This window comes from Callionymus lyra, chromosome 3 (assembly GCF_982586985.1).
Source record: "Callionymus lyra chromosome 3, fCalLyr1.hap1.1, whole genome shotgun sequence".
Lineage (NCBI taxonomy): Eukaryota > Metazoa > Chordata > Actinopteri > Syngnathiformes > Callionymidae > Callionymus > Callionymus lyra.
The window spans coordinates 15,272,977-15,293,701 of record NC_141820.1 but is presented as its reverse complement, the minus strand read 5'-3'; the positions used below and the strand labels follow the sequence as shown (position 1 = coordinate 15,293,701).

At 38.1% G+C, this 20,725-nt stretch overlaps 1 protein-coding gene across 1 annotated transcript in view; it reads left to right on the top strand.

Annotated features, from left to right (window-relative positions):
* Positions 1-20,725, top strand: part of lin7a (lin-7 homolog A (C. elegans)) — a 38,849-nt gene extending 18,124 nt beyond the window's left edge. The window contains exons 3-6 of the mRNA XM_087786576.1: positions 3,590-3,661; positions 11,122-11,331; positions 11,392-11,607; positions 19,507-20,725. Coding sequence (XP_087642702.1) covers positions 3,590-3,661; positions 11,122-11,331; positions 11,392-11,607 — 498 coding nt within the window. The 3' untranslated portion in view covers positions 19,507-20,725. The remainder of the gene's footprint in view (positions 1-3,589; positions 3,662-11,121; positions 11,332-11,391; positions 11,608-19,506) is intronic.

Genomic DNA, 20,725 nt, shown 5'->3' with positions numbered 1-20,725 from the left:
CTGTTGAGTCACTCACATGTTTCAAATGTTGAAGTCTTCCTCTCCAAGATGCAGTAAGTCTCTCATCATGACCATGTTTTCAAGTTATTACTGAAGTTTCCCGTCTGAAATCTCGGCAAACGAGAGGTTACAAGAGCGGATACCATTTTGACGTAATAATGGTCTCTTCAATCCTCCTCCAGCCAGCTGTAATCACACCCCGCTTTGTTTATACAACGAATCTTCCGGGATTGAAGGTGCGCTGTGACACTCAATATTTCAATTAAAATGATTTATTTTTGCTTATTTGCTGTATTTTACGTGTTACCATGTCTCTCTAAATCCTGTAAATCCACAAAACTATCACCATAAATATTAAGTGTACCCTGTTGTCGTAAGTATAGATTCATGAATGAACGTGTCTAGTTCCTCAAGTACAAACCCATTCATATTCTATGTTTTAAGGCTTTGTGCCAACAAAATAATCAACGCTCAGATGTTCAAAGGAGTGTTTTAAAACACACAAATTCGTTGTGGTTTTTATTCTGAAAGTAGGAACAAGCGTGTGCTGCAGGCATGGAGGTAATTAGCAATGTTTCTGCTCGAAGAGTGACAAAGGAAAGTGGTGCCGGCAGGAAGAAATGGAGATAATAAGGGACTCGTGGTCTTTATTGTGAACTGTGTTTTCGCCACGGAAATACATTATAATTTGGCACAGACTGTTTCCCTTTTCTACAAAAGAGAAAAGAATAGGGATCTTGTCAGGCGTCCTGAGTGATGAACCAATGATGTGATTGTGGGAGTATCAGGTCTACAAAACAACATCTTTGTGTGTTTAGAGTAGGGCTGCACGATAAAGGAAATTACTGCGATATTTGATATTGGTGTCTTGAATTGCGATATTGATATTAATGCAATTTTTTTTGTTTTTTCACCTAAATAATGTAGCTGCGTAAACGCGCAGCCGCGAGTACTGTAGGGGAGGTCCGGGGGTTAAGAGAAGGAAAACGATGCGATATTTCCCTTTTGTTTTTAACGCTCAGTTTCGCGGGACTTGCATCGGTTTTCGCAGCGAAACTGAGCGACATCAGAGAGGAGCTGTCGGCGCTTCGCGATCTAATCAAATCAATAATAAATCCAAACCCCATCGTTCACGCACACAAAACAGTTTATAAATGACTTGACGCTAACAACTTAGCTCGTTAGCATACCGCGTAGACGGTCAGGTTTACATTCGTTTGGAAGTTCCACGATCTTTTAAGAACGCTGAAAACGAAGAGATGAAAAGTACTTACAATATGTTGCTTCAGAAAAGGGGGTTGAAAGAGATGAGTGACTGGATCACTAGTGTTTAAGTAGCGCTCATAAGTTAGTCTTACTTCCGTGTATATACTGAACCACGCTAAGTCAGCCAAAGCAACAGAGTCTAGCAAGCTGCGCCGCACAGCTCACAGACAGACGGAGACGTGAACGACAACGAGACATAGAAGTACAAATTGACAACTTTACAGATTGTGACACTGATTGGTCAAAGTGCGCATTTAAGCAATGCTTTGATTTATCCAATAAAACATTATAAATTATCGCACGTTTTCGATATGCATATCGCACGTGCAAATATCATGATATCTATATTTTTTCGATATATCATGCAGCCCTAGTTTAGAGCCTGATGTTAGCTGTCATATCACCATCAAAGTGATTGTAACTAGATTATCAGACACATTGTCTATTGGTAAAAGTTAAAAAGAAACAAACAAAGTAACCATTTTTCCATTTAAAGGGACCAAATATGAGCTTCAGGAATATGAATTATGACTGTCCGACATGTAAAATGTCCCCATAGTAAAGTTCCCCTGTTAAGTAATGGCTTAATTAAAAATCCCATTTGTGCAGTTTGATTGCGGCCACAATAAATGTCAGTCCACCAGGACGTTTCCAGTGAATTCATGACTAAGTTATGCGTTTCATCAAGTCGCTGGCGCCGACTCGGCAGAAACATGCCCTCTGAGGGATTTCTCGCATCAACACATCCATCTCCATCACTGTAGATCTCAGTTCATTAAGTCGTTTCAGCTGCATTTTTGAAAGAAAAAAAAACTCGGCGGGAACTGTTCTGTACTCATTACTCTCATATCATATTTGTTACAATCGTTTCTCTGTGTTGACTTTCTAATCTTTCTTTAGCATTGACAGCTGAATGTACAGTATTTGTTGCTCAGGAACTACACAGAGTTGGATTTAAAACATGTTTACAACACCTCGGACTAGGAGAGATTGATGGACTACGACCATCTACACAATCCAATCCTCTTTCATCGCATAACATCGCTGGTCATTGAGGTCCATACCAAGGCCAACAAGAGGTAGCTAGTGTCAGGTATTGTGGCTGCTAGTACGGCCGTAACTTTGGTGGCAGATTTGATTTTATCAGTTTTCTACCATCTCACAGGAGTGACACTGAACGTTTGCGTTAGTTTAGACATAAGTAGCAGAAACTGCTAACACTGTGACAAAGTACAATTGTAAAGCAACAAGTAGATATAGATATATTTGCGTTGCTATTAGTAAACATTTTATAAGCTTAGGAAAGGGTTAGTAGACCAAAAATTCAATTTTCACAAACTTTTTACTGCCTTCATGTTGACTAAGGGTTGGGATTATTTTCAAAGAAGTTATTTTTTTTGTAGCATTATTGGCAAAAATGTGTGTCCATGTGACGGTTGCGACCGAAGCCCACTTTTATTTGTCCAAAAAGACACATGTAGCTCAAACTCCCATTGTCTTCTGTCTACACTGGTAGCTTGTGTGGCTCTGTCTGTGTAGCATGTTAGCCTTTTAGCTTCTGCTACGAACAATCTTACTATAGACTTGTTTAATTTATTTATTTCTCTTGTCAAGGCTTCATTACAAGCGGTTTTTAAGTGTCTTTTTGGACGAGGAGGACGAAGACAATGTGCGCCATTCGCGTCGTATTGACTTACATTTCTGCCTGTAACTCCAAAGAGACACAGATTACTGTGACTATTCTCCCAACCCTAAATCAGCATGAGGGTGAGCAGAAAATGAGTGAAAATGAAATTTTAGGTGAACTATCATTTTAAGTTGTGGGTTGTTTTTTTGTCCTCATCCATGCTAGGATACATTTATTGTTAGGCACTTAGCCTGTCAAATAGTCTACTCAAAAGAGGGATGCACCATTTGTTTGTTTATATATATATATATATATATACAGTATATGAATAGCTGATTCCCCAATTCTGTGCTCAGTACAGCCAAGAACCTGGAGTTCCTGGAGCAATACCATCCCATAAGTGACTGAACAGGGAGTCGATTAGATGATGACGATGAGCACAGTTGACGGCTAGACCATTTTTTTGATATATAAACCGCTCTTAGTGATTGAATCTTTTCAATCGATTCCGTTCACTGTTGAAGTCCAGTTCAGGGAGCAGACGAGTGGTTTCACATGTGTTCGTTCTAGTATCAGAATCAGAACCTTTTATTGCCAGTGTTGTAAACACAACATTTTTGTGGTTTCTGTACAGAATAACATCTTTTCTAGCAACAAAATTGTTGATGCTCGTATTCTCTTTGTGTTTTTCTCAAGGTCTACCAGTACATGCATGAAACAATCACGGTCAATGGCTGCCCAGAGTACCAAGCCAGAGCTACAGCGAAGGTAAGACATCAACACTTCTATTGAATCATTATTTATAATATCATGAAATAATCTAATGCTCTTGACACGTACTTTTGTTCATTTAATGTATTTTTTCAAAGAGTTTCACTGTAATGGATCATTATTCTGTTGCTTTTGTGTTTCCTTGTTGGAAATGTTTTGCACATCTGAGGGAACTTACATCATATGTTGAATAAGCTTGGAATGAACACAGACATCAAAGTATACTAGAGGATACAAAAGGGGGAAGACATGAGTGGTTTTAAAAGAAAGAGATTGGGAGAAGGAAGGGATGAAAGAGAAGAGAACACTTCACTGTCCTTCATCGGTTCAGTGACCGGCTGGATAGAATCACCATCAGAGAGAGAGAGGGAGCTAAAGAACAGAGCTCAGAATTAATGATGGAAGACCAAGCGTGTCAGTGTTACATGTCTTTAATGTGTTAGTTCTCGACAAAAACTGTTTGTTTTCGCTGCCAAACTGCACCAGTGAGTACTTTAGTGTTCTTTATAGAAAACAAAGACCCTGAGATAACACAAGGGTAAAGGAATTTTCATTTATATAGCTTTGATCATACAGTTAAAATGGGTTACATTTCTAAATAATATAATGAAAACAAAAACATATAAAATAGGATGATTATTAATTCACAGTGAACCCACACGTAATTAAGCAGGACGATACATTTTAATACATTTTATTATAAGTCATGTATTTTACCATTGGAAATAAAATGCATCAAATGCAAAACCAGGGTTCTCATGCCATAGTTTTATTGTATCCTATTCATTTAATTAATTATTATTTTATAATGACATGTATATAAGTAAATGTATAAATACATAACAAAAATGTACATTTAAATATGTATATAAATGTTTAAATAAATATCCAATTGTCAAAATAATTAAAAACGTGAATTACTTCAGATTTCATTTTTTGGCTTTTAATTTCTCTTATTTATAAATTTTGACTTTTATTTATTTTGATGTTCAATTTATGTATTTCGTTATTTCAACATGTATTTATTCATGTTTTTATACATTTTGTCTTTTATTTATTTCGTCATTTTGTTGTCAGAATAAACAAAAGACGAAATGTTTAAATACATTAATGAATAAAATTCAAAATTTATAAATAAATGTGTGTATATAAATATAAAATCAGAAGTAATTGTTTTATTTTGACATTTATTATTGAATTACAGTTATTTATTTATACATTTAGTTGTGTATTTATACATTTATTTATACTTGTGTCATTTATGGTTCTTCCACACAACACAGAACATTAAACAACAATAAATAAGTGAAATTTATATCATAAATGTGCCAACAAAAAGCAGCTGGTAGAACTTCTTCCCAGTCATTACATGGATTTCACAGTTAGTTCAGTCTGGATGCTGGAAAAGATTTATAGAATTTGTAGATTTGAGAAACAAAAAAAAGTAACATTTATTGTCAAAATGGCTCTGACTAATTGTGTTTCCCTGTCACAAAGATAGAACCTTAGAAATGACATGAATGCACTACATTAAATAGAAAATCGTAAGTAAGTAATTTTTATTTGTATAGCGCTTTTCCAGACCTATTGAACACATACGACACAGTACAGATAAGACAATGTCCTGTATTCAGACATAAGGATGATGCTTTAAACAGAACTCATAAAGGAAAACCCTTTGTTCCCGTATTGCATTCCAAACAAACCTGTTACTGGTGTTCCCAGTAACCAAGAACAGGCTTTGGGAATATCCCTAGCAACCGTTACTAGGGGGAGCAGGTGGTGGTCGAGCAGGTTCGAGTAGCAACTTCATCAACATTACCATTAAAATGTGGAATATAATATGAAAAGAAAGGTCAGTGGTTTAGATGTAAAAACGTGATGAAACCTGAGATTGTGTTCGTTCATGGCTTGATCAACGTTCCATCGGAAGAATGATGAAATGATGATGAAAGTTGTGAATGATCCTTCGGAATAATAATGAGGGAAATCTTTCCCTACAGTCCTGATGCCAGTGATTTAAAATCTACAAGAGTCAACGCTGCTCGTCCTTTTCCTTTCGGCTCCAGTCGATGACCGTAATAGAGACTTTTTTAAATCATCCGATCATGTCAAGATGGCGGAGATGAAGCAGGGTCAGGAACGGAGCGTGTTTTGTCTTGAGACGAAGAAAAAAGGCGTAAAGGTTGAGGTGTTGTTTGGGTTGTTGGTGATGGCGTGAATACTGAGGAGCCGCAAGGGAGGCGAAGACAAGGGCAGAGAAAAGACATCCAGTTCAAAATTATTATTATTTAGCTTCTCTGGTGTGATGTTAGGTCATTATATACCGCGGCTGTTATAAGGGGCCGTCAACTATAGAAGAAAGGGACAAAAGAAATCATTTTATATGGCGGGAAAATTTTAAGATAAATAAATAAAAAGGATATTAAAAATATGCTTTGGGTTTAATTTGATTCCATATAATTGTATTTAGTTTCATCTTATTTTAAGACTCATAATCATATATATTTAAATATTTGAAATACAATACATAAGGTGAAAAGACAGTGTTCTCATGCCATAGTTTTATTTTATCCTATACATTTAATTTATTATTATTTTATATACATTTTATTTGAAAATATTATATAAAAACACTATAAAATTATACAAACAAAACCATAAAGAAGACAAATAAAAGGCAAAAAAGAGGGAAAAAAAGATCAAACAAACATCTAAAGTATAAAAATGCATGATAAATAAATTATATTAAGATCAATGGTAAATCAATTATTTAAAATTTAACTTTATATACATTTTTATTTAATAATATCATATGAAAGTACTACAAGTAAAAATATATAAAAACAAAGATCTTTAGGTAAATATATGTACAAAATACATGATAAATAAATTACGTTAAGACCATCAGTAAATAAATTATGAACATTCAATTCAATCTACTTTTTTTTTTTAAATGATATAAAACCACTTCTGAAAGTATAAAACAAAAATCCATAAAAAGGCAAAAATGAGGAGAAAAAAAGATATTCAAACAAAGATCTTTAGGAAAATATAAGTATAAAAATGCATGATAAAGAAATTACATTAAGACCAGCATTAAATCAATTTTGCAACATTTAATTTAACATCAATTTTATTTTAAAATATCACATTAAAAGCACTATTAGAAAAAAGATATTCAATTAAAGATCTTTAGGAAAATATATGTAGGGTTGACCTAATAATAATATTGATAAATAGTGATTTTAAACATTTCTAAATGGCCCGTTTTATATATAGTCTGTGGTAGTTGGATGGATCTCGACTCAAGGGCAGACAAGAGAAAAAGAAAAATACAGATGTGTTATACAGGCAAATATGATCCACAGTTCTAGTGAAGTATCTCATAAATAAAAGTTTCAACCGTCAGTTTTTTTATTGCTCCGTCTGATGTTTTCAATGTCTTCACACCGAAGCACCTGCGGGAGCTCGTCTGCTGATCGACGTCTCCTCCACGGGTTCCTTTGTTCTAAGCGACAAGCAGCAGAATTTCTGATGACAAAAGTTCAAAGACAAGAACCGAACCCACAACAGCAGCAGCAGCAGCAGCAGCAGCAGCAACCAGCTGGAAGGGATTCAGACGGTTCACATACTCTGGCGAGCTCCTTGTGTGATCCTTAATCCATTTGCTTAAGAGGAAGCCGCAGAACTTCTCATGTGGATTTCAAATATTCCTGCTTTGTTATCCTCTTTGAAATGTGAGAGCGGGGAGGGAGTGCAGGTCAATGGCAACTTCATCCCTTTGGATTATATTCATAAAGAATTAATCCAAATAAAAAGCTCCTTAGTCTGTCGTCAGTTTGTATTGTAGTATTTACTGGTCAAAATATGACAAAAAAAAAAAGTCACTTTCACTGGGAACTGAAATACGGAGCTCCAGGCATGACATGGTAGAAGTTGTGTCCACGATTTATTTGACTTTCTTCAAGTATAATACATCGTAGAAATACTCATTTAGTACATTCTTCAGAATATACTATCTGGTGTTATACGAGAATATAAATAATGTCTATTTTTGAAGGTTTAGTTATACCTCAAAACAATGTGTCTTATTGATGCTAATGGCAAAATATATAAATAGCTCAAAAACAACGTAAAAGTAACAATAACTAGTCGGGGAATCGAACCCAAGATTACTGTGCTTTAGCCATGAGCTATAATGGCTAATGACATAAAGGGGGTGCAAATATCTTTTTTTTTACCAGGTCAAGTCTTGGGCTTCGTACTGAAACACTGAAACTACTCTTTTTTTGCCACCTAAAGGGTTGTTCTGTTATCTGGATGCGGTTTTAATGTAACCCTCTGGCTCACCTGCAGTGTAAACAGAGAATCCGGTTTCTCCACCCTAACTCTCTGATGTCAGCGTTGTGTGTGTGTGTGTGTTTTTCATGAGCTCTGAGGTGTGTTAGTTGATTGATGCTGGCAGGTTATCTGGCGAAGATCGTTCTGTGGACCTCATTTTGTGTTTCAAGTCCGTTGGAACCCAGAGTTTGTAAATTAAGTCATTTCTTGATGCACTTTTGAAACACTTTTAACAGTCTAAAAAAAGAAAGGACTTTCAATAGATTTCTTGATTTTATTTTAAGAATTGTTGTGGTTTGAGCAACCGCCTCACAGTAAGAATGTTGCAGGTTCGCTTCCAGCAACCTACGGCCTTTCTGTGTGAAGTATGAATGGTGTTTAAGTGGTAACTCCAGTTTCCTCCCACAGTCCAAAATCATACAGAACTTAGAGAATTGTCCGTAGGTAGGCAGACTGGCGACCTGTTCAGGGTTGTCCTCAGGGTTGACTGGCATAGGGATACGCTCTGGGCCCCCATGAAACCCTGAACGGAATAAACAGCGGAACATGAATAAATGCTACTTTGGTTGTAACTTTATTTATAACCAACTAGAATAACATGTAAAACCACAAAAGCCTTAAGAATTTTCTTCTTCATTCTAAGGCATATTTTCCTTAGTTCTGTTCTTGTCTATGACGCTCTAACAAACCAACCACGGAACGGATCTGATCTCCACGCATTGGATTTCTCTTGAGTAACAAGATGGCACTGGGTCTCCCTGACTATACTCTGTCTTTAAGTTAATGCCAAAGAGAGACATCCATGGGGGCTAAGTTCTTGGCTGAGGTGCCCATGCAAGATCAGTTTGGAGACTCATCAACCGCCTACCAAAGTTAAAGGTTTGAGGTGTGAGAGTCCATCGAGATTTCCATCTTACTGGAACCAGAACTTCTCCATAAGCAATTGGTACAGGAGCTGTGTCCCAAATCACGCACTTCTCCGAGTGCACTGGTTTATAGTACACATTAAGATTACAAGACAGGGTAGAACTGTCTCAAATCAAACACTGTCACTACTACACTACAATTAGTCCACAGCTTATTCTTCTACTACTTCTTAACGCAGATTGCAAACAGAAGTTGAAACACTATCATCGACACTTGACAGCACTTTTCGACAATCGAAACAAGTTATTAAGTTTTGTTTCATTGTGTTATTAGTGTTGTCGTGTTGTTTTGTGGTAAAATTATTGTTTTTTCGAGACATTTATGCCGGTATCTGCCGTGTCGTCAGTGACAAAGCTCTGTGCTTCTGTGTAGCGTCGCTAAGAATGTGGCCGTTGAGGGTGGAAAGTTTCCATCAATTTTCTGGCCAATTGAGTGCTCATAGTGCTCTACCTTTTTCGCACACTGCTAATTGGGACGCAGTTGTGCACTCAAAATACTAAGTGCAAGTGCAGAAGTGCGTGATTTGGGACACCGCCCAGGGTGTTCAGCTCAATCTTGATGGTTACGAGAACCTCAACACACCGTTCCTAGGTCACTGTCGCCGCAGAAAATGAAAGAATATCAACTTTGTGCGTTGCATTGATAAATCCTCAAAACTAAATGAAGGCGATCTTGAACATATGCTTTAGAATGAAGTAAAGTCTGATGAATCCTAGTTTTGATATGACATAATACACCTTCATATAAGTTGCATTCAGTTCCTGTTGTGAATAAATAACGAGAACTATCGAAAGTTTTTTTTTTGGGTCACCCTGTATATGTGATACAAAACAAATGTATTCTAATTGGAGCCCAATCCCCAACTTCCCTGCCCCCAATCTGCCTCCCAGTCTTTACCTCTGATAACTCCAGGGTCGACTGAGTCTAAGATCCCTGGTCTGTACAGTCCAAATATAGCATCGGCATCATTAAATCAGACACATCGCAACACAAGTGTTCCTATAGCTTCGGGGCACACCAGCAGACCAACAGACTCGTGATTCTTCCATCTGCAAGTGTAGCGATAGAAAAAGGGAGGCTTTTCTTTTGTGGTCGTCATTATTCTTCCTGAATGTTATCAAGCCGAGGAGGGTGGAAGTCAATTTTCTGCAATTTTGAAAAAGGTCCTGATGCCTTTTTGAGTGTGTACAACACTGACTTACGAGCTATCATCAGCGTGAAAAGATGATTCTCAGTCGGTTCACAAATTGAGTGAGAAAGGTTCACTGTTACGGATGTGTTTTGTCAACACAATAGCACGTATTCCACCAGCAGCTCGATCGAAAACAAATACGAGAGATTCTCTAAGTTGCTGAGAACCTACTTCTTTGTTTTAATGGCTGTCAACGGGATGTTTCTCACTAAAATGTAAGCAAGTAAGTAAGTCATTTTTATTTGTATAGCACTTCTCCAGACCAGGGTCACAAAGCGCTTAAACAATCAAAACAATATTCAATAAAGTATATATTTTAAAGATCAAGATAAAACTGATAACACAACAGGAGTTGGGGCGTCATAGCTCAGATGGTAGAGTGGTTGCCTGCAGTTCAGGTTGCAGGTTCAATCCCAGCTCCAGACAAGCTTGTGTCGTTGTGTCCCTGAGCAAGACACTTTACCCTGATTGCTCCTGAGGGCAGATTCGGCGCCATGTGGTGCAGCCTACTCCCATCAGTATGTGTGAATGGCTGTCAAAGCGCTTTGTGACCCTGGTCTAGGAAGGCGCTATATAAATAGAGATTATTATTATTCCAGAAAATCAAGGAAAAGCCTGAACAAATAGAAACGTCTTAAGATGTTTCTTGAAGGAGTCAGTAGATCCATCAAACACAGAGAGAGAGGAAGATTGTTCCAAAGCTTAGGAGCAACAGCCTGAAAAGATTTCTCTCCTCTGGTCCTGAACCGTGTGCGTGGAACCATCAGTAGATTCAGATCCACAGACCTCAGAGCCCGAGCTGGGATGTAAGGCAGGATCAGATCAGTGATGTAAGGAGGAGTCTGACCATGAATAGATCTGAAAGTAAGAACCAGAATTTTAAAGTTGATCCTGAAAGAAACTGGAAGCCAGTGAAGAGATTTAAGGATCGGAGAAATGTGAGTTCTTCTACTAGAGCGGGTTAAAATGTGGCTGGTATTGTCTCGTCCTTCAGGCCACAGTTGCCGCCTTCGCAGCCAGCGAGGGTCACTCTCACCCGCGGGTGGTGGAGCTGCCGAAGACGGAGGAGGGTCTCGGCTTCAACGTGATGGGCGGGAAAGAACAGAACTCCCCCATCTACATCTCCCGCATCATTCCAGGTGGGGTGGCGGAAAGGCAGGGCGGCTTGAAGCGAGGGGATCAACTGCTGTCCGTCAACGGAGTGGTGAGTCCGACCTCGACCACCGGTTTCCGATCCTCACTCATGGAGGGCCTTCTTTCGCAGAGCGTGGAGGGCGAGCACCACGAGAAGGCGGTGGAGCTGCTGAAGGCCGCCAAGGACAGCGTGAAGCTGGTGGTCCGCTACACCCCCAAAGTGCTGGAAGAGATGGAGGCTCGCTTCGAGAAGCTGCGCACGGCTCGACGGCGCCAACAGCAGCAGCTGCTCATGCAGCAGCAGCAGCAGCAGAACATGTCGTCGCAACAGAACCACATGTCGTAGGTGAGGCCAGTCATTGCTTTCAGGGTCGGGCAGGTAGGTAAACGGGTCGATGGGGCTTCATGAGACGGTGGCTTCATTTTTTTTGAAAGACCACTTTTTGCTTCTGAATCTTTGATCTACTTATTCAATTAAGGCTTTCAAAATGAAGACAGTGTATCATGATACCTCATCAGCTGTTTCATGAACACATCACTACAGGAAGGGTTCGACGAAGCTAAAAACTCAGTCCTAATTCCTCGCAAAACTAAATCCATAGTCATTGTACCTGCAACAACTGACCAGTGATTTTCTGGACTCATGAAACCTGTTTGTCTTTCACTGGTTTTAAGAATTTTCCCCTTTTTTTTCTTGAAGAACACTTTGTTTACATACTTGGTTTGATAGTTTGCATTTACAGCCCCAGTCGTAAGCCAGTTTTAATGTAGTAATCTCGTGGGGGGGGGCTTTCATTTGATCCATGTACACGTCACGCTGAGGTCTTTTTGTCAGGCTTTTGCACTTCACTTAAACTCTGTCACCAGCTGGAATTTAAAATAAAGTAAGTCTTTGAATACCTATGTTGAGGATTTTATTCTAAATTATTTCATAAAGACAGCACCTGATTCGCCCCAAAGAAACTGCCATCTGTGTCTCTACAGGTGTAACTGTACTGTGATCCGCAAATGTGTAACTTGTTTTAAACAATACTTGATTAGAATTTGAAATTCGTAACTCGATTTACAAATGTTTCATTTTAAAATATATATGCACAAATCTACAAACAAAGACAAGTCAAGAATCACACCTAAGGTCTTAACCATGACTTCAAAAAAGACAAACCGGTGATCATTTTTGCAATGAGCAAGAATTGGTTCGACAAAGACACAAAAAATAAAATATAGAAAATATCCAAATCAGATTCTATGGCATTCTGTCCCTTCAGGGAAACCTAAAGATACTTAAAGTCATAGTTCACCCAAAATTCAAACTTCACTCAATTTCTACTCACCCTAATGTCGACTAAGGGTTGGGATTTTTGGGAGTAATCTGTTCCCTAAAAGAGTTATAAAAAGACAAACTTAAAAACATCCAAATACCTCTTTACTGCTCGTCTGTAACATCCATCTTGTATTGAAGCCTTAACATGAGAAATTTAAACTAAAAAAGGCAATATTTTAAGCTTGTACTAACATCGATCTGTTCACGGAACGATTCCGGTTCGATCTTCATCTGAATGGAGGCAATCCCGCCTTTTTTCTGTGGAACTTTGTCAACGAAACAAATGATAAATCACCAGACGAATCCCCCCAGGTCTGGGGACTAGTACTGGTCCATGAGGCATTTGTTACCGGGCCACGCAGAAAAAAAAAATCATTTATATAACTTATAATGTATTAATTATTACTTATTAGTCATAAGTCTTATTAGTCTTATAGGTGTTTTGTTTTAAACAAGATAGTATTTTCGCTTAAGTAACATCAGCTTGTGACTCTTAATACCTCAATATTCTTGTTGTGAGTCAAGTTTACACACAAAATGAATAAACTGGTGGTTAAATGCTTTTATACGAAGGTGGCTCCGCGACAATAATGTCACATTAAATCAGTCCGCAGTGCAAAAGAAGTTGTGTTTCAGACCTTCAAAGTTTTTGACTCATTATTAGCCCCATACATTAGCGCTAAATGTCCTTGATCCAAATGGAACCACTGAGATATAATCATGACTATGTGAGCCCGTTTCTATCCAAACCTCAAACGTATCATCTAAAATTGATTAAAAAATGTGACGTGGTGTCAAATGACCTCCTTGGCAGAGGCAACAACAGGCTTTCCCGGGCCAAAGCTTGTTTCCTGTGGCCCGGCTTGGCTTCAGTGCGACTGCAGCAGCTGCTGAATTAGAAGCGTTGTGGGTCGATGGGTCATGGATCATTGACGGGGAGCAGAGTGAGATGAGAACGAGCCTTTACGGGTTTAACAAACGTTTGTTGTGACCCGGCATTCATACCTCAACGTCCTGTTGCAACAATCAACCGCCGATAAGATTGAGAGAGCGGGAGAGAGGGAACAGCGGGGAATGAAAGAGGAGTTTTGGAAATGTGTCATCCCACTCTGAAGAATGTACTTGCTCTGTGAGGGTCTGTTTTTGTGGAGAGGGCTGCGTTACATAACTCTCTCTTGACAAACGGTGCTTTGTTTCCACAGCCACACACTCTTGTGTGAACAATTTACATTCCGTGGCTGTTGTTTTGAGGGAAAATGCCTCCAAATATGCCAAATATTAAAGTGATAAACTGATGTCCCAGGAAGATGCGACACTCTGACACACCTATAATTCAATTTATAATCAAAAATATCGATTGTCGGTTCCGGGGAATAGGATTTTTGTACAGACTTCTACCAAAGTGAATATCATGTCCTATAGCTTGAGACGATGACAAGGCTTGAAATCAAAGTATCTTGATACAAAAGTCGCTTTTTTTTATTGGAAGGAAATTGTCAGTTGTCGGACAAAGGTCGGCGTTAAAGAGGGATTTACATATAAATCATCTATTTCAGTTTCAACGAGAGCGAGACACCAGCGAGGATTATCGACGAGACGCTTTTTTGAAGGATGTCGTTCATTGTCGAGGAAGGTCGAGGATCTATCTAAGTATTACAGTAACGTTTTTTATAAAATAAGTGATGATTTAATTTGCTATATTTACACCATATGTTAGCATGGATCCGCAATAATCAGCCGTTCTTTAATCCTCCTTTTAAAATGTGGAATTCAATGATGTCGGCATCAAAGCTTGACTGAAGTTTTAGCTGCTCTATGTTTAATGAGGAGAAACGCTAACTATGTTTTCAGCCCTTTTTATGTCTGTTTACTCTGCTCCGGAGATCAAGTGAGCACTTCCAAGAGACGTAACAAGTTAGCGGAATGTCTTTGAAACTGTGTAAATTGGCTCAAATACATTTCAAAGGAGATTTTTTTAATCGCTATAGAGATCATCAGGAAAGTTTGTCTCCACCAATTAAATTACCATTTTATTCATTCTATGCTGAATTTGCAACTTTTGATTCACTTTTTTTTTAGTGACTAGTTAATGGGGTTTCATGAAACAGCTGATGAGGTATCATGGGACAGTGTCTCTACTTTGAAAGGCCACTAGATGTCACTCTGGGTTTGAAAATGACACCAGGTTTCATTGAGTTATTGGAAAATGAAGACACTGTATCATGATACATCATCGGTTTTTTCATGAAGCCTCGTCAACACGTCACTACTTTCTTAGCCAATTTCAACTGATCTTACATCCTTAGATTGATCCAGCCTTACACCCCAGCTCGGGCTCTGAGGTCTGTGGATCAGAATCTACTGATGGTTCCTGAACACGCTTCTGGACCAGAGGAGAGAAATCCTTCCAGACTGTTGCTCCTAAGCTTTGGAACGATCTTCTTCTGTGTTTGATGATCTACTGACTCTTTCAAGAAACATCTTAAGACATTCTTATTCGTTCAGGCTTTTCCCTAATTTTCTGGGACTCTTTAATAAAAACTTCAGACATGTTTGATAACATGAGAGTAACAATGTATATCTGAATTAATTTGCCAGTAAATTCAGGGGTTCTTATTCTAGAGTTTTCTAGTGCGCTTGTGTAGTACAGTATTCGTTCTCTTGGGTTTCTCAGGGCGTTCCCCATCCTAAATCCTTTTGACAAATACTACTGTTTTTCTTGGTATTATCTTGATTTTTTTAGTATATATTTTTTTTAGTATTGTTTTGATTGTTTAAGCGCTTTGTGACCCTGGTCTGGAAAAGCACTCTACAAATATAAATTACCTGAATTATTTTGGTCCGGGCCCCTTTAAGGACATCAAGGCTGCACTGAAGGAATTTGACTCCTGTGATGTCTTTGAAGCTCCACTTTTGAAAACAAGACGCGATCTATCAATCAATGTGCAGATGGTGAAGCGGAGGTGACGTCCTGAGGACGATTGATTAACTGCTGGAAACAACCTGGACGTTAAACGGACATTGATCGTGTTTATTCACCAAATGTGCTGCGATGAAGAATCTGCGGCAGAAAAACTTGTTTTACAGCAGCAGTGTTTATACTTTGAGTCGTTATTATCTTGGCGTTAGCTCGATGGTGTTAGCCGAGATTATAGCCTCATCTAGCAACCCCAAAACAATCACCAATAACAATACAATTTTTAACTATAGTCACATGAGTGATTTAGTGATTGAATCATATGCTGTGTTTTATGTTATTTGTTTTTGTTATTCTCATCCAGAATTGGTATGGATACCATTTTGCATGGATAACAGTCCTAATAGTTCTGTCAGTATTTATGTATTTTATGTAATTTATCAGTTGATATTTTGCTTTTCTGCTCTTGATGTGTTAGTATAACAGAGTAACCAGATGCTGAAGGTCAACTAATGTGAAAGTCCAACTCGCCTGACTCACTCAAATGTTGCAAACATTGAAGTCTTCCTCTCAAAGATGCAGTAAAGTCTCTTATTATGATTTAAACATATTACTTTGTCTGAAATCTGGAGGTTCAAGAGCGGAGTCCATTATGACGCAATAATGGACTCCTCCTCCAGCCAGCTTCAATCACGCCCCGCTTTGTTTATACAACGAGTCCCTTGGAGCTGGAGACTTCCGGGATTGATGACACGTGGGTGACAAACCTCTATGTTTGACCAATAACAGCAGATTGTGGTTTTGGAAAAAAAGATTTAATCTCCTTTTTTTTTAGTACATTATCTAATGTAAATATTTCAATAAAAAGAGAGTTTTGTACAAACAGACACATACTGATGATACAAGAGGTCCATGATCCATTTAAGACACACTTAAATCAACAAATTAGTTGTACTTTATAGCCCCAATCCATAGGATTCCCCTTATTATTCGAAAAGTGAACTTGCAATTTTGTAAATTCTCAGTGCCACTGCTGACGATTTTCTGCGTGAACATATGTTTTAAAAAAAAAAACAGATTTAACTTCAGAGTAATTTTAAAAAAATGCTTAAAAAAACACTGAACTCTGACTCACAGAGGTTTGGAGAGCAACAGTCTGGAAGGATTTCTCTCCTCTGGTCCTGAACCGTGTTCAGGAACCATCAGTAGATTCTTATCCACAGACCTCAGAGCCCGAGCTGGGGTGTAAGGCTGGATCAGATCACTGATGTAAGGAGGAGCCTGACCATGAATAGATGTGAAAGTAAGAACCAGAATTTTAAAGTTGATCCTGAAAGAAACTGGAAGCCAGTGAAGAGTTTTAAGGATCGGAGAAATGTGAGTTCTTCTACTAGAGCGGGTCAGAATTCTCGCTGCAGAGTTTTGTATTAACTGCAGGCGAGACAGCATCTTCTTTTTTTGACATGAAAACAAACTGTTACAATAGTATAAACAATAAGACACAAACATGGATTACAAGCTCCAGATCATGTTGTGACATCATTTTCCTAAGTTTAGAGATTTTTCTCAGTTAAAGGAAACAGTTTCTGGTCAGTTTTCTGCAGTGTTGAACTAAAACCATTCATTGTTGTCAACATGAATGTATTTGTAACTGTTAACAAAACCAATATTTAACAATAACAATTGATAAACTGTTCGTTGAAGCAACTGTTTATACTAAATGTGGGGGAAAAAAATGGTCACATTTTCCCTTGGATTTCCAATTTTCTGCATTTCTGTGTGGAGTCCGAGCCAAGCTGTGTGTGTTTGATAGTAAATCCCCGGAGCAGATCTCTTGTCATGGACTTGGCACGCTGCAGCTTGGGAAGGTATTTAGGGGCACGAACATCGTGTTGCGGCGCGACTACAATCAGAACCGAGCGCGGATCATGTTTTATCAACACTGACACGCAGAGAGACACGATCTCGCTCATGACTCTCAGATGCAGACGAGAGTAGAACTGCCAGTTGGACATCAATAGATCGTAACCATCAAGAAAAAAACTACGACTTCTATTCTAGTTTGTTCTTTGAAAGGTTACCACTGAACCACTTTCTGAACAGTTTAGATAATGAACATTTTTGACAGTTAATCACTAGGGATGGTCTGATGAAGCTTCAGGAAGTAGTGTCATGTTGTTTAGAGGTCAGTAGGTGGCGCCATCAGTTTAAAAAATGTCATTAGAAAACTTGTTCAAAACAAAAAGGAAAATAGTGCAGAGACCGCCATCCAATGGACTCTGACAATAATGACACTGCTTCATGAAGCTTCATCAGACCATCACTATCACTGTAAAATTCAAACTTGGGCGCTTTTTTGTTGTTATTTTTTCCAAAAATACACACAAATTTGCATGCACCTTATTTGTGTTCATTCTCTAAATAATTTAAAACATTTTGCGTTTTTTTTCCGCATAAATATGATGCTCAAAGGCATTTTAAGAATATCCATCAACAGACATTAGGGACATAATTGTACAGGCAAAAAAAGTTGAATAAGATAATACAGATCGATATAGAAAATACAAAATAATGGTTTAGTAAATAAAAGATTGTTTTTTTTATACATTTTGCCTCAGTATTTAGCATTTTCCTGCCTAATAAAAACTGACAAGCTATGTCAATAAAACAAAAGTATAATAATAGTAGTAACTTAGACGTTAGTGTTAACCCTTGTGTTACCTCAGGGTCAGGGTGACCCAGAGGCCCAAAAACAAATAAGTCATTCTATGTTGCCAACAAGAGATTTAAGGATTTGTCATTCAAATTTTCAATTAAACTCTTGCTTAAAGTAGTGATGGTCTGATGAAGCTTCATGAAGCAGTGTCATTATTTTCAGAGTCCACTAGATGGCGGTCTCTGCACTATTTTCCTCTGTTTTGAACAACTGTTCTAATGAAACATCACAACATTTAAGTAATTGCGCCACCTACTGACCTCTAACAACATGACACTGCTTCATGGAGCTTCTTAAGCAACATCACTAGTTTAAAGTACACAAAAAGTGGATCAATTTTTAATGGGACAGTTTTAAAGTTTTATAGCAATTAAAAAAGAAATCTGGGTCCGACTGGAGCTGGACCCAAGTGCAAATGCAAACACCAAAAACAACAGACAAAAATGGAAAAAGTCCAAAAATGTGTCCATATCGCTGTCCAAAGGAAACTAAAAGCGCAAAACAAGTCGGGCAGAGAAAAAAAAACAAAGAGTACGGTGATTAGAAAAAAAAACCCCGCTGCGTAAAACGACAAAAAGTAGGCTCAGGCACAAGTAAGACAAAAACAAGAAAAACCAGGAAAACAAAAGGCGAGTGTTGAGAACGTACATACCAAGGAGTGACCATTATAATCTGGCGCCTGTTGCTGCAGGAGAGTTGGCTTTAAACTCTGCTGCCGAGGTTTTGATTGTTTGACGAGCTGCAGCTGCTGTCAGTAGTGATGGTCTGATGAAGCTTCATGAAGCAGTGTCATGTTGTTTAGAGGTCAGTAGGTGGCGCCATCAGTTTAAAAATGATGTTACATTATACAGTTGTTCAAAACAAAGTGCAGAGACCGCCATCTAGTGGACTCTGAAAATAATGACACTGCTTCATGAAGCTTCATCAGACCCAACACTAATATTAAAGTCAGAGCAAGAGGCGCCTTGGAACTCAACAAAACAAGTTTCAAAATAAAAAGCAGACTTGACACTTTAAAAGTTGATGCAGTTGATACATAAGAGACAATGATGAACCACAGAAATGCAAAGAAATCTGTTAATTTTCAATTTAATTTTGTTTTAACTATTTTCCAGTTTACAAGTGTCAGTTAGAGAGAGTCCATTAAAAAGATGGACAAATATACTTGGAAGTTATGGCAGTTTTTAATGGATATGAAAAGAGAGCAGTAGTTTAACTTCCTCAAGTTAATAGTAGTGAGTGAACTGTCGTCAAAATCTTTTCTCTTATCTTTCTTTTCTCACTTCAGGGCGATCCCGAAGAAGAAGAAGTGATGGACAGTTGGATCTCAAAGATCATGGGTTGGAGTCGACACTATCCCTCATTTGTGAGGGAAACCAACAAGTACAAGGCTTTTCCATCTTCCCTTTCAGCGTTCCACAACAACAACAACAACAACAAATAAAGTTTGAGGTGTTCTTGAATATTTGGTGCTTTGATGAAGAGGCTTCTGACAGGTTTTGTTTTTTTCTTTCTCGTTCTCCTGATAATGCAGTTTCCTTTTCTAGTGTTTTAGTTTACAGTGATTGTGTCATCATGACGCCGCCGCCCCTTCATGTGTACAGTGGTGTGTCCGTTGACTCTTCAACCGGTGCTCGTGTCTCTCGTGAGAAAGGTTCCTCTTCGTTTCCTTCCCCTCCCGCCGGCTTTATTTCGTGTTTTTTTTTTTTTTCTGGAGAAACTCTTTTTTACCTTCGATACTGTAGCAAAAAGGGCCAGATTTTTGTATCTCGTAGGATTAGCAATAACACACACGTTGTTGTAGATTCATCACCGCTGAACGTTCTTTGCACTGTAAGGCCGCTCCTGAGCTCGGAAACCGCGAGGGGGACGTCTTTGAACGTGGCACGAAACTGTCGTGCAAATAACTAAAATTCATCTGAGAGTTTGAGTGTCAATCCTTCCAAAAAAAAAAAAAAAACAGACCAAGAGAATGTCGGTGAATGAAAAAAAAAAAAAAAGGATATTTTAAAAAGACTTTATCAGATCAGAGATTTAATGTAAAGTTATATTGTTTAGTTTAAAGCAGATTTTTATTTAAAGTTTATGATAAGAGCTAAATATAGCACATGTGTATCTTTGTGACTGTGAGTCGTCGTGGAGGGTCATTTTCAAACTTATATTTTCCTCTTTATTACTTGTTTTCTGTGTTGATTCCTTTACTTTACGTTTTTTTTGGAGCCACTTCTTTGAGAAAAAATGTTTCATTCAATAATAAAAAAAATGTCCAAATCAACAACAAATTGAACACAAATTGATCACTAATCTGATATAATCTAAATCACTGCCAGTTGCTTCCTGACTCCAAAAGTTACAGCCGATCACGTTTTGTATGTTCAATTAAAGTACATTTTATGAATTGCATTTTGAAGATGATGGTCTTGATCTTGTCATGTTGAAAACACAAACTGTTGATAAACAATTGTTATACATACTATATTTGTATAAATAAATTGATGTGCTTGTTG